The sequence below is a fragment of the Eublepharis macularius genome, chromosome 2 (assembly GCF_028583425.1).
Source record: "Eublepharis macularius isolate TG4126 chromosome 2, MPM_Emac_v1.0, whole genome shotgun sequence".
NCBI classification, from domain to species: domain Eukaryota; kingdom Metazoa; phylum Chordata; class Lepidosauria; order Squamata; family Eublepharidae; genus Eublepharis; species Eublepharis macularius.
In genome coordinates, this window is record NC_072791.1 from 71,031,117 (window position 1) to 71,046,007 (window position 14,891).

At 41.9% G+C, this 14,891-nt stretch overlaps 1 protein-coding gene and 1 pseudogene across 1 annotated transcript in view; both read right to left on the reverse strand.

Annotated features, from left to right (window-relative positions):
• Window positions 1-1,021: 1,021 nt before the first annotated feature.
• On the reverse strand, window positions 1,022-1,140 carry LOC129325333 (5S ribosomal RNA; annotated as a pseudogene).
• An 11,319-nt stretch (window positions 1,141-12,459) lies between these two features.
• Window positions 12,460-14,891, reverse strand: part of RGS6 (regulator of G protein signaling 6) — a 132,746-nt gene continuing 130,314 nt past the window's right edge. Inside the window, exon 16 of the mRNA XM_054971064.1 lies at window positions 12,460-12,724. Within this exon, the coding sequence (XP_054827039.1) occupies window positions 12,674-12,724 (51 nt within the window). The 3' untranslated portion in view covers window positions 12,460-12,673. The remainder of the gene's footprint in view (window positions 12,725-14,891) is intronic.

The following is a 14,891-nucleotide window of genomic DNA, read 5'->3' on the forward strand; positions in this document are numbered from 1 at the left end:
TCAAGGATATAAGCTTTTGAGAGTCGGAGCTCCCTTCTCCAGATACAGGGTGTATTGGAAATCCTTGAACCTTTATATCCCAGTCAGGAGATGGGAAGGGTGAAGCAAAGATGGGAGTTGGGATGGAATGTTACACTGCAGCTTGATTAGAGCAGAAATTAGCATCTGTAGTGAGACGATAATCCTATGTCTCTATTCAGCCCCTGGGGTTCTGTTGGTCTGAATTTGTAAATGAACTCAGGTTCAGCAACATCACATTGTAATCTGCCCTGAAGCTTCTTTAAGGATAGCTAGTTTTAGGTCAGCAATGGAATGTTCTGGAAAATTAAAATGTTCTCCCACTGGTTTGTGTGTGTTGTGATTTTTAATGTCAGATTTATGTCCATTTAATCGTTTGCATCAGGACTGACCTGTTTGTCTAATGTAGAGTGCAAGGACATTGCTGATACTTGAGAGCGTATATAACACTGGATGATGAACAAGTGAATTAATCTGAGGTGTTATAGCAATCACTGGTCCTAACAACACCAGTGTTATTGGAATTAATATGGGGACAGAGTTAGCATCTTGGTTTATTGCAGGCTCTGGGGAGAGCTGGGGAGATTTTAACCTAATGCCCTCTCCAATCCCCAGCATGTTTTAGCCACTCCACAATCAAGAAAGAACCCTGATGCCGTGTTCCAGCTGTGTTTCTTTTTTTGTTCAGTATGTTGTAAACTACCTTAGAGATAATTTCATCAAAAGGCAAAGTATACATTTTAAAAAGAAAATAAATGACTGTAGGTGCAAACAAAAGGTACATGGTGGAGATTTAATTCAGGCAGTCTGTCTGCATGTGGTCGTTTAGCCACAAATACTTGAGCCAATGGCAGTTACATTCTCTTTGTACATAAGCCTATTTAGCTTTAGTGAGTTAGTTACTGATGGATTGCAACTGAAACCTACAATGCATGATACATGTTGGAAATTATACTAGGAAGGCTCAGTAATGATGAAAGAAGAGCCAAGATGCTTGATGGCTAGCCTACAGCACCTGGTATTCCCAGGAGGTCTCCCATCCAAGGACTAACCAGGCCTGATCCTGCTTAGCTTCCGAGATCAGACGAGATCAGACGTGTTCAGGGTGGTATGGCTGAGATACTCTCATTAGGGCTGAATGCAGGGATCCAGGTTGGTCATGATGAGGTCCAGCTCCCCCCACCCCAGCCCCGAGATTCCATCTGATATTCCTTCCCTGTCTGTTCAGGTATAGCAACAACAGCATCCACGCACCAAAGAGCAAAGCAGGCAGGCGCTTCAAGAGACAAGTATATGAATCTCTGGGTAAAGCATTCTTCTGGGTGTGGTCCGATAGCTCAGCATATACATTATCTTAAATCCAAGGGCATTTGGGTAAAGTGTATTAGCACCAGGAAAAATTATTTAACATGGATATAAACCAGAACTATTTAGTGAGCCTTCCTAAATCAATGTTAATAACAAAAATATTTGTGTATATTCAAATATAATCAAGATTATACTTACATGAAAGCAAGCAGAACTTGTGACTTAGTCTTATGAAGCTGGGGTGGCACAATGACCGTTATACTCACATTGAAAAATTGGAGACTTGGATGGCCAGCAAAACAATTGCATGGCCACTTTAATGCATGCCCCAGTTCAGCCTGTGTATTAGCCCATCATTAAACAAATGCAGTGTGGTATAGAGGTTAAAGACTGGGACTTGGGAAACCCAGGCCCAAATCTCCACTTAGCCAGACAGACGCTCCCCACTTGGAGCTTGTGGAAGTGTGGGTAATATCAGACAGGGAGAATGTAAAGTGTACAACTGCCCCGCTTAAAAAAAGATGTTAACAAATGAGAACAAGCTACTCCAAACAGAATTGGTAGAGACTAGAAGACAAAGGAATATAAAACATTTCTGAAGATACAGAAAGATGGCTCTTAAAGAGATGAGAGGCTCAAAGTTTATAAATATTTAAAATATGTCAGAAAGAAGAAGGGGAATAATTATTCAGGAGGGAAATTGTTTAGGATACGGGGAAGGGAACTATGAGTTTAAGTTACAGGCCTCCAGATTTATGTTCAACATTACAGGGAAACATCCTGCTACAGGAGCACTTGGCCAACAAAATAAACTGTCGACTGAGGCTGTGAAATCTCCACCTGAGGACCTTTTCATGAAAAGGTCGGCCCCAGACATTGTCTAGGAACCAGCAGCAAGGAACTGAAAGGGTCCCTGGATGCTCAAAGTCTTACAATGAAAAAATGCAGAGAGGAAGAAGTAGAACCCTGGTGGAATATGTTGGTGCTATCATTGCGATTCAACTGAGTGAGGACAAGTGCTGCAGGAATCATAATTCATGAAGAGTAAAGATGTCAGAAAATTTTGCTGCACACCAAGTATCATAGCTTGCGTTTCCATATCCATACAGTAAGTGCCAGTTCAGAGATTACAAAACGCCTCCTTCAGTATGACTGTTTTCAGAGAGAATGAACACTAAGAGAACCAAGCCCTCCATGGATACAACTATTGCCAGCACACTATTATTTATTGTGTAGTCAAGTTATAGTGAGCAGAAAGTGAACGAGGTGGCTTAGTCTTGAGGTGTATTCTCAATGGAATTTCCCGGCTGTCATGGTGGAGAGATGCAGGCAGATTCAAGAGTACAGAAATATCCCCCGGAAAGGCAGGCATCATACAAGATACTCATGTTGCTGTGAAGCACGCTGCTGGAGAACATATAATGCAGTGAGCCCCTGAACTTATGTACTGTGATGAATTGATGTGCTGAACTGGGACATCTTATTCCCTCAATATGACACCAGCAACTGCATTAAAAAGGCAGACTTGAGTTATTTAAAAGCATTCCCTGTATATGCCACTGTAGGGAAAAAGGAATGACAAAGGTGCATGAAGAAGAACGGATGAATTAAGAATGCAGCACAGCATCACCATGTATCTTTAAAGGGATAAGGCCAACCTGTGGGCCTCTGAAAAATCTATGGCATTTCACAGGCCAGCCTGCAAAGACCTATTTGAAGTCATCTGAAAGGTTTCAGGGCTGTACTAATTTGCTACTCTCTGGGTTAGAGAGAAATTAGCCCTTTTTTGCTGGCAGCCACATGAAAGGCAAGATGTGCTTGGAATCAAGGAGTGAGGCAATGCTAATGAATTCCTGCCTGAAATTGCAGGAGACAAAATAAGTAAACCCAAATACATATATTTTAGCAGTTTGAAGAACCTCCAAACAGTTGTATAAAAAAACTTGTATTAGATATTTGATTTCTGCTGTAATCTAAGCTTTTGTCTATCACCAACAGGATACCAAAAGCAAGAGCTAAATTATCTCCAGAAGGTAGGTAGAGAGGCACAGATGCTCTAATGTTTTGAGATGTGCTATCACAGTGAACACATTGCTCTCTGCAGCCTCAAACCAGCAGGCACGCTGCCCAGTTGCTTTTGGTAGGAGGCACAGCTGTGCTTTGGCGCATTCCAGCTGGCCTGAGGTTTTGCTGCCTGAAGAAGCCAAAGGCTAAATCTTTTCAAATTTCTATGCCTGTTGAAAGCCAAAATCGCTCACTGGCAGCAGCAATTTTCTCCTGTGCAGCAGGATCAAGAGGCTGTCAGCTCAAACAAGGTCACTGCCAGGCCCTTGCTGTTCCTGTGGAAAAGGCATTTGGAGATGGCAAAACAATGGTCATGCAAAAACCAGTAAGAGACCATGTTGGAGGGGCAACTGGGGGGGGGCAATAATCACCTGATTGATGGCCCTGGTGCAATGATGTCACTTTCAGAATGGCTAGGAAGTGATGTCATTGCACTACGGTGACATTCTAGCATTCACACAAAACTCTATAGTTTAACCATAGAGTTCAGGATGTATACTAGAGCTGTACCCAGCATGATGCCATGATTTTGGGGTTGTACCAGAAGTGATGTCATTGTGCCAGGGATGCTGATCGAACTTATCTCATGTTCCTGCCTAGATGAAAGTTGGCAAGCAACAACAGCTTGGAATATGGTGGGAGGACTTCTGCTGCTGGAAGCTAGCAACCCGTTTCCCTGGAGAAAATGGCAGCTTCAGATGGTGAATTCTGTGGCATCACATCCCTGCTGAGCACCCTCCCATCCCCATTCTCTGCCCCCCCCCAGGCTCTGCCACCAAATTTCCAGGAATTCTGCAACTCAGAATTGGCAACAATACTAAGCACTAGGGTTCCAGTTGTCTGTAGTATCATAAAGAAGGATTTTATACGGCTGAACATCAACCGTACATGTTACTGCTGGAACTTTTTGCTTTTGTTCATCTGTGAAGTGGCCAAATCATGTAAGTTTTCAAATGCTGTGCTCTCATGAGATCTCCTCATGGTAAGACCTTGGCATCCATTTTGGATTGCTTAGGCAACTTCAGACACCAGTTTGCAGTTCCCTAAGTATTCCAAATTGGCTGATGTGGTTTCATTTTGAAGCCTGAAATGAATGGGGGAAAGGAGTGGACAGGCAAGTAAGGTCAGGAAGATGAAGTGTGGGGTGGGGGGAAGCATAGCCCGAGTGAAGGGAAGTGGAAATGGAACAAAATAAAAGGACAGACAGAAGGAAGCAGAGGAAGGGGAGGTGCTGTGATGGTTAGCGATGCCAGCGTCCAGGTAGCAGCTGGAGATCTCCCTTAATTACACTTGATCTCCAGGCAACAGAGACCAGTTCCCCTGGAGAAAATGGCTGCTCTGAAGGGTAAACTCTATAAACCCTCTCTAAGCTCCACCCCAAAATCTCCAGGAATTTCCTAACCTGGACCTGGCAACCCAAATGATGGTGAAGAAAGGAGGGGAAACAGAGACAGTAGTGGAAGGAGAACCAGCCACAAAAAGGCTCCCCCCGACAAGTACTCATGAATCCCTTGCTTTAATGTTCATATAGGGTGGATGAATCAATATGCTGAATATGTTGTAGGTGAGGACTCTGTTGTACTGTAATTATCCAAGGTATTCCTTTTAGGCATATGTTCCTCCGCCCCCCCCTCCCCGCCCCCCCAAATGGTGCTGAGAAAAATGCCACATCTCACATGACCACAGCCAAACTTGTACATCTTGAAATTTATTCTGTTATAGAGCCAAACACCATGTGCAAATAAACCAGGTGGTACAGTGATGTCGGGACTGTGCCATTCAGACTACAAACTGGGGATGGAATGGCTGTTGTGGGTTTTCCGGGCTGTATTGCCGTGGTCTTGGCATTGTAGTTCCTGACGTTTCGCCAGCAGCTGTGGCTGGCATCTTCAGAGGTGTAGCACCAAAAGACAGAGATCTCTCAGTGTGATCTCTCACACTGAGAGATCTCTGTCTTTTGGTGCTACACCTCTGAAGATGCCAGCCACAGCTGCTGGCGAAGCGTCAGGAACTACAATGCCAAGACCACGGCAATACAGCCCGGAAAACCCACAACAGCCATCGTTCTCCGGCCGTGAAAGCCTTCGACAATACATGGGGATGGAATGTTTGGACATTTGTCTGTGGAAAAAATCCTTGCCAACAGAAAACTAGTAGATCAGAGGAAATTAATCTAGAACTGCCTCCTTGATGTGCTAGTTTTCCACAGGGCAGGGAGATTTCAATGTCATTCAAACATTTAATCAACCAGTAACTGTCTGACTAGGCACAGTCTCAGGAAACATTATCATGTTCTGTTTGTCTGGTCACCCATGATTGACGAAGAATATCATAAGGTTCCATTTAAGCAGGGGCAACAGTCTTTAAACAGTAAGTATATCCAATAAGCTAAACATTTAAATATATTTCTATCTCTAATTCTTCTTACCAGTGTGGGTCAGAGTGACCAAGGGACCTGTCTAGCTTTGTATTCTGATAGTGGCCAGCCAAAGGCAAAATCCGCTGCAACACGTTAGCCACAACATCTTATGGGTCCAGCAAAGCCATACATAGCTTGATCTGGGCTCCATTTAATTTCCAAGCTACTGCAAATATGGTAACTAACGAGGGGCAGCACTAGCCTCCTCTTCATTATGAGACACTTTAAGCTGTCAACCTGCTCAGTATGCTGATTTATTTATATTACAATGGTCTTCATGTGTGAGACTGTGGATAGCTTCTATGGGTATTCATAATAGTTTGTTCCAGTGCAAGGGCAGGTAAAGGGGGGAAAGTGGGTACATGGGTCAAAGAGTTATGAGACCCAATATGGTGCTGCATCTTAGCACCTAGTCTACGATTGTGCTTGATTTGAAGCTATTCCTATAGTTTTTTTTCATTTCCTCAGAGAGATGATGTCATCTCTGGTTTTGCCAATTTTTTGGTACTCCCTCTTAAACTCCCAAAGTTCTCCAACTTTAGATGAATCATCACATGAGCCATAGGGAAGCTCTATAGACACTCCTGAAAGACTGGGCAGTCCCTTCTTAATGCTTGAAGAAGCTGTACAGCCTTTCAAAGGGAACCATTAAATCCTCAGCCCCAGACAACATCTACCTGGTAAATAAGGCAATGTTAGATATGAAAAAGACTGATGAATAGTCAGTCAAATCTTCAAAATCATTATGGGAGACGCTGGCTCTTCATTCAGCTCTGCCACCCTAAGAAAATCTCAGCTGAATATCTGGCCATTGCAGCATGTACAGGTAACTCTATTTGGTAATAAAGTGCAAACTAATTTTACACCAAAATTATGATGGTACTTTCAAAATTTAGCAGTGGCTTATTCCATGAAATATCATGTTGTTTCATAATTTTATGTCAGTATATTAGGCACATAAGGTGACTAGAGCAGCCAGCAAATATTAAACCTCCAACACAGACATGAAAGTCTTAGCTCTTGGCTACTAACAAATATTTTTTATTTTTTCCTCACAAATTAGCTCTGTTCTTGTGCTAACCTTGTCCCCATGGATACTTTAGTATCTTAATAAAAAGAACTGACTTTTACATGTAACTTGGTTTCATTCTATTGTTGCTTGCTTTTCATTGGAAGCACTCCAGTCCCACCCCAAAATCTTCTATTCCCTAGGTTTTCAGCGCCATCAAACAAATCATAGCAGTCCTTTTGGATTATTCAACACAAATACAGATTAAAAGCACCTCAATGACAGAATTCTAGTGAAAAGCAACATTTTGAAAGCTTAATTTTAAGATAGCATCAAGCAGGATTCAAATCCTGGTTGTTTTTAACAATAAGCCTTGTGAAAATGATGAGACACAATGGCCTAATACACTGGGTGAATTAAGTTATTAGGTTTGGCCTTATCCAAGGAATTATTGTTCTGTGTGGAGACAAGCACATGAAATTGATTGGTCAGCTTTCTATGTGTTGATGTGCCCAATATACTTGTTAGTTTTTTCTAGTATCGTAGTGCTATTCAACTTCCTGGAGCACTTTTACTTACGGTTACCAAGCCATGTCTAGCAACTGGCAGGAGGCTTGAGAGCAGGGACATGGGGACGCTACATCCTGTGGGTCATTATCATAGCTTACCATAGCGTTTCCAGTGTTTCCTAGAACTACCCACTTCCAGGTTTTCTCTGGAAGTGACATAATGGCACAGACAACTCTGGCATTTTTCAAACAATTTTTCCTGCCACTACTCAGAGATATGGCTTCACGTTGAACTGGCTAAAGCAGCTAGTCAATCTTACAGGGTAGGCTGGCTTAAGTCAGATTCCATTGCTTATAAAATATCTGAGAGTTCTGCATCTTGCCCTCTCTCTAGTGGAACAGCATGAAATCGTGACCACAGGATGGTGGGCAGGGGTTAAGGAGTGTTACTGCAAGGAACTTTGCACATGTTCTAAGGAACCAGCTACATCCTAGGTAACGTGTACTTAGCTGAGTTAAATCAACTTTATTGCTTTTATTAGAAAGTCGCTGTGGTGTGGTGTGTTAAGTGTGTGATCTTTTGTTATTTGTATCTATCTCCTTTTTTCAGCCTTTTTTGAATCCAGCCATACCTTTCCCTTTTTTAGATAATAAACTTTTTTTTAAAATAAAGACATTTCTTGGCTTCATTTGGTGGTATATATTTCTCTGGGCTATTTCTCTTAGTTTCTTTCCTACACGTCACACTACATGGAGGCTAAATAGTTTCCATAAGGTATTCTCCAGGGTTATACCCTGTTAATTCTTTATTGATCTAGGACTATGTTAGAAGTAAACTTTTTTAGCTGGTAAGTCTAAATGTTCTCAGGAGAACCCTAAGCAGTGGCAGCTGTTACCATGTCTTTTCCAGGGAATCCCCCTTCTCTAAGGGATCTTCCCCAACCTGGAAAGCCCCTTCTACCTCTTCCTTCACAGTATCCTAGAAAATTTTTGATTGGCCCAAAGCTGGTGGTCAGATTTCTAAGGATAGGCAAGAACATCTGGATAAAGTATTATTTTCTTAATATCCCCCCCCCCAATTCTGCACAGACAAATTGCACATCAGCTGCAATATATCTTTAATGTGACATTCCTACAACCCTGGATCCAGTGATTATCTTAAGCAATCTGGGACTGGGTCATTTTAAGGACCTCTCATTCTCACAAGAAGCTGCCTGTTAATTAAGATTACCTTCAGAAGCCCTTCTTTGTGGACAGCTTCAGAGAGAGGGCATTCTCTCTGGTGGCATGCGCTCTCCCATGCAGATTTGCCCTGCAACTACATTACAGCATCTTTTAACCAGTGACGTCCATTCTACGTGTCTGTGCTTTTAATCACCTACAGGGCACTGCTGTTCTGTATTGTTTTGTAGCTGGTTTTGCGATGTTGTTTCTTACCATTCTCTCCAGCTGGGAGGGAGCCTTCCTCTAGAAGAGCCTCTTCCATCAGAGGACTGAAAGGCTGGTTGAGCTAAGGTGTAGGGTGAACTCCATTATGTTTTTATATATTGATGCTTTTAAATATAGTTGTAGGCCATTTTGAGAGCCTTTAAAAAGAAAGATAAGGTTATACAATTCTTAAATAAGTATCTTGTTTGTAACTTCAGTGGTGGGAGGCTGAATTACTGACAAAAGGTTATAGTTTGGTTTTAGTTGCTTGAAATTTATTATGATGATTTATTATGATGATTAAGTGTGATGATTTTATTTTGTTGTTATGTGCTTTGGGGTCCCCATTGTGTTGTGGGAAAGGTGGGCATACAAATATTTTAAATAAAATAAGCAAAAACAGGTGCTGGAATATCAGTTATGCCTTTTACTCATACCCAGAGGCCTAATTCTTCTGGAGTGTCTGATGGAACATCTCCAATGGATTATGTCCAGAGTTACACAGACACCCCAGCACAGAATTCTATACGCTTTGAGTCCAGTGGTACCTTAGAGACCAAGAAGATTTTCAGGATATTAGCTTTCAGATCAAAGCTCCTTTTTCAGGTATCTGACGAAGGGAGCTTTGACCCTTGAATGCTTATACCCTGAAAATTTTGTTGGTTTCTACGGTGCCACCGGACTCAACGCCTGTTGTTCTACTGCAGACTAACACAACTACCTACCTGAAACAGAATTCTGCGAGCACAAAGTACTTGTGAATATGCCATAGAGAGCTTTCTCATTTTACCAAGACCACTGGTAGGCTTAAAGGCTCGGTAGGCATGAACTGATTGGCTGAAACAGCTATGCAGGAGATTACCTTGTGCAGGGTTTGGAAGAACAAAATAGGATCTTAGAACACTGGAGTGAAATGCTATTAAGGACACATCAGCAAAGATAGCATCTCAAGGTCTGTGTCCAACTGTAGCACAACAATAAAAGTGCAGAAGCTGTCAGTGAAACACACACACCTTCAGGTACTGGGTTTTGTACAACCTTTCGCATGTGTATTGTGCCTTGGGTGCTGATCCTGTGATTTTCCCAGGATGCTATGTACCAAGGTAAAATTGGGACACTGGATATGTGCGGGTTGCAGATTCAATGTTGAATGAACATATTTAAGCACTGAAATATCACATGTGGATACAGTGCTGCAGAAGGTTCTCTAGTATACTGGTTCTAAGCTCTTGGAGATAATAAAAGAGATAGATCTAGACTAGTGGTGAGGTAGGTGGAAGGAAGGGGGGAATGTGAATCAGGAAGGAAAGGCCTATTGAGCGTGAGGCCAACGTTATACCAAGAGAATAAAACCAGTTGAATTTGTATTCATATTTGGGTGGTGGAAGGCTCTTGGGAAGCATTTAATTAAAAAGGACTGATTCATTCCACAAGGTTAGCAAATTGTTTGTGTCTGTATACAAACAACTTATACTCTTTGTCTCTTTCTTTTCCACGAAGCCTTTGGCACAATCTACTAATCCTCACCCCCAACTTAAACTAATTTCCACTACATGTAATTTAACTGAACACATATTTTCCCCATTTACCCTCCCTTCCCTCTCTTTATCATCCCTCCTGTGCTAAGTTCCAGTTTTTTACATGTTGCTCTGTAATGGTAATGCACTATGCATAATGTTGGCACTATACAAATAATAATAATGATTATTTTTACTCTCAGCTTTACAGAGACAGGTTTGAGAAATGTAGCCTGATATCAGATAGGAAATTGCTAACACTTTCTAAGAAAGGCAAACCACAGTGTATAGGTTAGTATGGGCATTGGACAATTAATTAAGATTTCAGGTTTAGTGATGTTTCCATTAACTACACAACAGTGAAAGCCAACTTTGTATGAGTGTAAATAAGCAGGACATAATTCCTGTAAGTATCTGCGCTGAGAAATAAGTCTTGATTCACTTGAACATCAGCAGTACTCAGGTCATCTTCTTGTACTGAGTAGGTCCAAACTGCTTTTGGAATGATAGGGCTCTATTAAGTTTACATATATGACAGTGGAATACGGGTCACTTTCTATTTTCTGTTCGCATGCCTGTTTTTTTGTTACCACTGGTGAGTTCAACAGCTCCTCTGTGCTATATACCCATTTCTAAAATCTTGGGCTGGGTAATCCTCTCTGTTAGGGCCAAACTAGACATGAGAGCATCCTTGTGGCCATCACAAAGACACCACTTCTATTTTAAAGTTTGGTTTCTTCTATTTAAGTAAAATGTGGAATAAACATAATGGGAATAAATATACAACTAAAGTGCAACCAAACAACAAGGTATTGCCAAACCAAATACAGCTTATCTAATGGTCAAACTAAATGTTACATGTGACACGAGATGGGTGACCCAATTCAGATTCCTAGAGCGGCTTCAGGCTTCCCTCCCATGCCATTTTTTGGCAATGGAATTGGCCCTAGTTATATGATCATAGAACACATGGAGTCAGAGAAAAAGGCAAGCAGCCCCTCCTGCAGCCATTTCCACTGGAGCATGGAACATGGTGCATAGGGAAGCTTGAAGTCCCTCTTCCCTCCGCACAGCTTTCCAGAGCCAAACAGAACAACAGAGCTTTTTTAAGGCGAGTTCTCCAGTTCATAGGTGTGACTGTGAGTCGGGTTAGGCACCCCGACCCAACTCATGTCACATGTAATGTCCAGTTTGGCTGAAGTCACATATGGCAGCTCAAAAGAAGGTCAAGAGCCCTTCTATTTTTGATGCCTGCTTGGAGCAGCAAGATTCATTCTCGTGCACCTTGTAGGCAGCAACAGTTGGCTGAAGGACAACATTTGGCTTGGTGGGTCACAAGTTTTGTTGGCCTGATGGGGCCAATTTTTTCACATCTAAATGCAAAGTAATTCTACCAAAATCAGATTGTTTATGTGTAGCAGATCCTTAACTGACATACAGTAGTTTAGCTTCTTCCTTTTCAGTTCAATACATTTTAGGACAAATCACCTACTCTTAATAATGACAACAGAGTGAAGAGCTACCAGCATTTTTGAAAAAGCGAATGAAAACATGTCAATCATTTTTGTGGCAGAATTGAATCCTTCACTGTTTTTGAAGCACAAACAGCTTCCAGCAATAATTTTATTGGACGCAGATGGTTGTGAGAAAGGGGATAAGCGTGGGTTATGTTTGGCAGTATCAAGTGAATGCTGACATGTGGCCAAGGGAAAAAAATACTTTGGGGGTACCTTGATCCTTCTTTGCTTACTTTAATCTGCATTTCCACTCCAGGATGGCAACTTTTTGTTCCATATTATTATTTCAGACAGAAGGAACTCTTAAGGTTTTGGGGAGAATGCCAAGTCCAGGATGCAACCATTAACCACAGCTAGGCAGAATAAATGTGAATACTATCCGGGTAACTGGGAGATGGACATATGTCCATATACATGCAGCAGCAGTATAAGGAGTATGAGAAAGCAGCACCCACCGTTATGAATACTGATCTCAATCAGCTGTTCTTTATCTAGGTTTCTCTTAGAACCTTCGTATTAAGCAACACCTACAAACTTTTTTCTTTTTCTACCTAAGTTGACATCCTGCATACCGCTCACCATGCTCCTCTGAAATCAAATTTGAAACAGAGTACTATCTTTACAGAACCAAGCGCCATTACAAAGCTCTACATGTATGAAAAGTGTTGATGTAAACTATGAAAAGAGGAACCTCCCGTGGGCTGGACTCTCCATCTTGATTTCCTTGTTCACCCCTGTGCTACTCCCTCATTTGCATTTTTTCCCTCTCTCTCTCTTTCTCACACACACAGTGACCCATTTTGCCCCCAAACGATATTTCTTCTTGGAGGTCGAGTGCTGCTGTCTTTCAGAGATGTCAGCAACTGCTTGCCAAGAGGATTCTGTCAAGAGGATTGCATCAAGCCTGTGAGGCGCTTGCCAGCCAGTGACTTCCCCTGGAAGAGAAAAACAAAGGGATGCGGGGGGAGGAGAGCCAAGAAGGTGAGTACATCTTGTTGGGATCTGGTAAAACAACACAATCTACTTAGTGACTTAGAATAGATGCAGTAACTAAGGATGAAAGGCTGTGAAAACTGTAATGGTATACAGATATATTTCATAACCTAGGGCTTTTCCACATAGAGGTTTCTTGAGGTATCAGGGATGGGTATTCAGGCCCCTAATGTTTGCTCATCACACTAGGAGCCTTGTGGTTCTAAAGAAGTATCTCTATCTCCACTGCCTTTCTCAGAAGGCATGGAAATGCAGTAACCCCCCCCCCCTCCCCACTCAATCCATGCTTGCCTTGTCCAACTTGATCACAAAATAATGTGGGCTTCATTGAATTTGCACTGCGAAGGTCTGTTATCTGTACATTCAATATCATTGTTCTTGGGATAGACAAAGTCACACAGGGAAAACAGCTTGAGAGACAGTTTGGAGTAGTGGTTAAGAGCAGCAGGACTCTAATCTGGAGAACCGAGTTTGATTCCCCACTCTTCCACTTGAAGCCAGCTGGATGACCTTGGGTCAGTCACAGCTCTTCAAGAGCTCTCTCAGTCCCATCCGCCTCACAGGGTATCTGCTTTGGGGATAATAATAACATACTTTGTAAACTGCTCTGAGCGGGTGTTAAGTTGTCCTGAAGAATGGTATATAAATAGAATGTTGTTGTTGTTGTTATTGTTGTTGTCATCTTGTAAAATATGGGGTAAAATGGCAATTGGGCAGTGCAGATTCACCAAATTCCAAGTCAATTTTGCCACACAATTTTGCTGAGCAGGTCATGAATATACTGCTGGGCTTGAGCAGTGTCATACTGGCCTAATTGATAGTTACTTAAACAACCAGAATAATGAGGCATTTGATTCTCAGAAAAGCAATCATAGGTACTGTTGATAGCTACATAGGGTTAACATCAGAAATCATATTGCACCAGGTATATTCAGACAAATAGGTGGGTCAGTGATTTCTCGAGAATGGTTGAAAACACTCACAGGTAATGTGTAACATTTGGAATTATATTGCAGATAAAAATTAAATATATCATGCATGTCTCCTTCCCCCTAAAACTTCACAACAGATTTCTCACATTAAAAGAATTAGATTGTGTTCACCCCAAAAAGGATAATATTCTTTTATTTTTGATCCCTACAGACTATCCTAGAGCCTTCCCCCTTTTATTTTGTTTCTGGTTACTAGCTCTGATCATCAACTGGCTTTTGAAGTAAGCTGTCCACAATATGTATGTGCAGAGTATTGATGTCTGGTAGATAGACAAAGGTCTATCCTGAAGTCTGTGCATTCCAGAAACAGATTCAGTCACTTGAGAATGGTTTGTTCCTCTGTACTCTTCTTGGGAATTAAAAGGAGTTATTTCTGATTTTTTCTACCACTCTGTGTCTAGAAGCTACTTTTCTAAATAGAAATGACTGGATTCTTGGAGACACTAACTTCCTATCTATCAGCACACAAGAGAACTCAAAGGCAGAGTGTTCTCTGATGCCTCCCCTATTCTACCTGCTAAGGTCTCTGATTTGCCTATAAACTCCTGGCACCATCTTCCCTTGACCATGGCTCCTGTGCTATTGAACCACTTGGGGATCCTGCATGAAGCTGAAGGTAAAATCAAAGGTGCTGCAGAATTGCATTCCATGCTGCTTACCCCTTTTCTATTTAGCTCAGGGAGGCAATGATCTGTAGAGTAGGACCACATGGTTATATCGCCCCCTCCCTTCCTTAGAAGCAGCAGCAGGGTGGTAACACTGATATTAACTATACCAAGCATTTAAATCTTGAGTAACAGCTGTCTGTCTGAAAGCAGTGCATGGTGTGAGATATGTGCTCCCTTTCTTGGCACCTTAGCCTTTCCAAGAGTTTGAAAAACTATCAGATTATTTTCTTGTCGTCATCAGCCAACTTCTTGAGACTGGAGTCGATAGCTCTGAGCAAAGCTCAGAGTCACCTGGTCATGGATGAGACAAGAAGTGCTAGTGAATCTTCAGGCCAAACTAGAAGTTACGGAACCTCAGGTTCAGGCCCTCATGGCATTTTTAAAATTAATCTCTAAAATGGCATTGACGTCCATGGGTCTAGGTTGGCCGTTCCTTGTTCCCAAGAAAA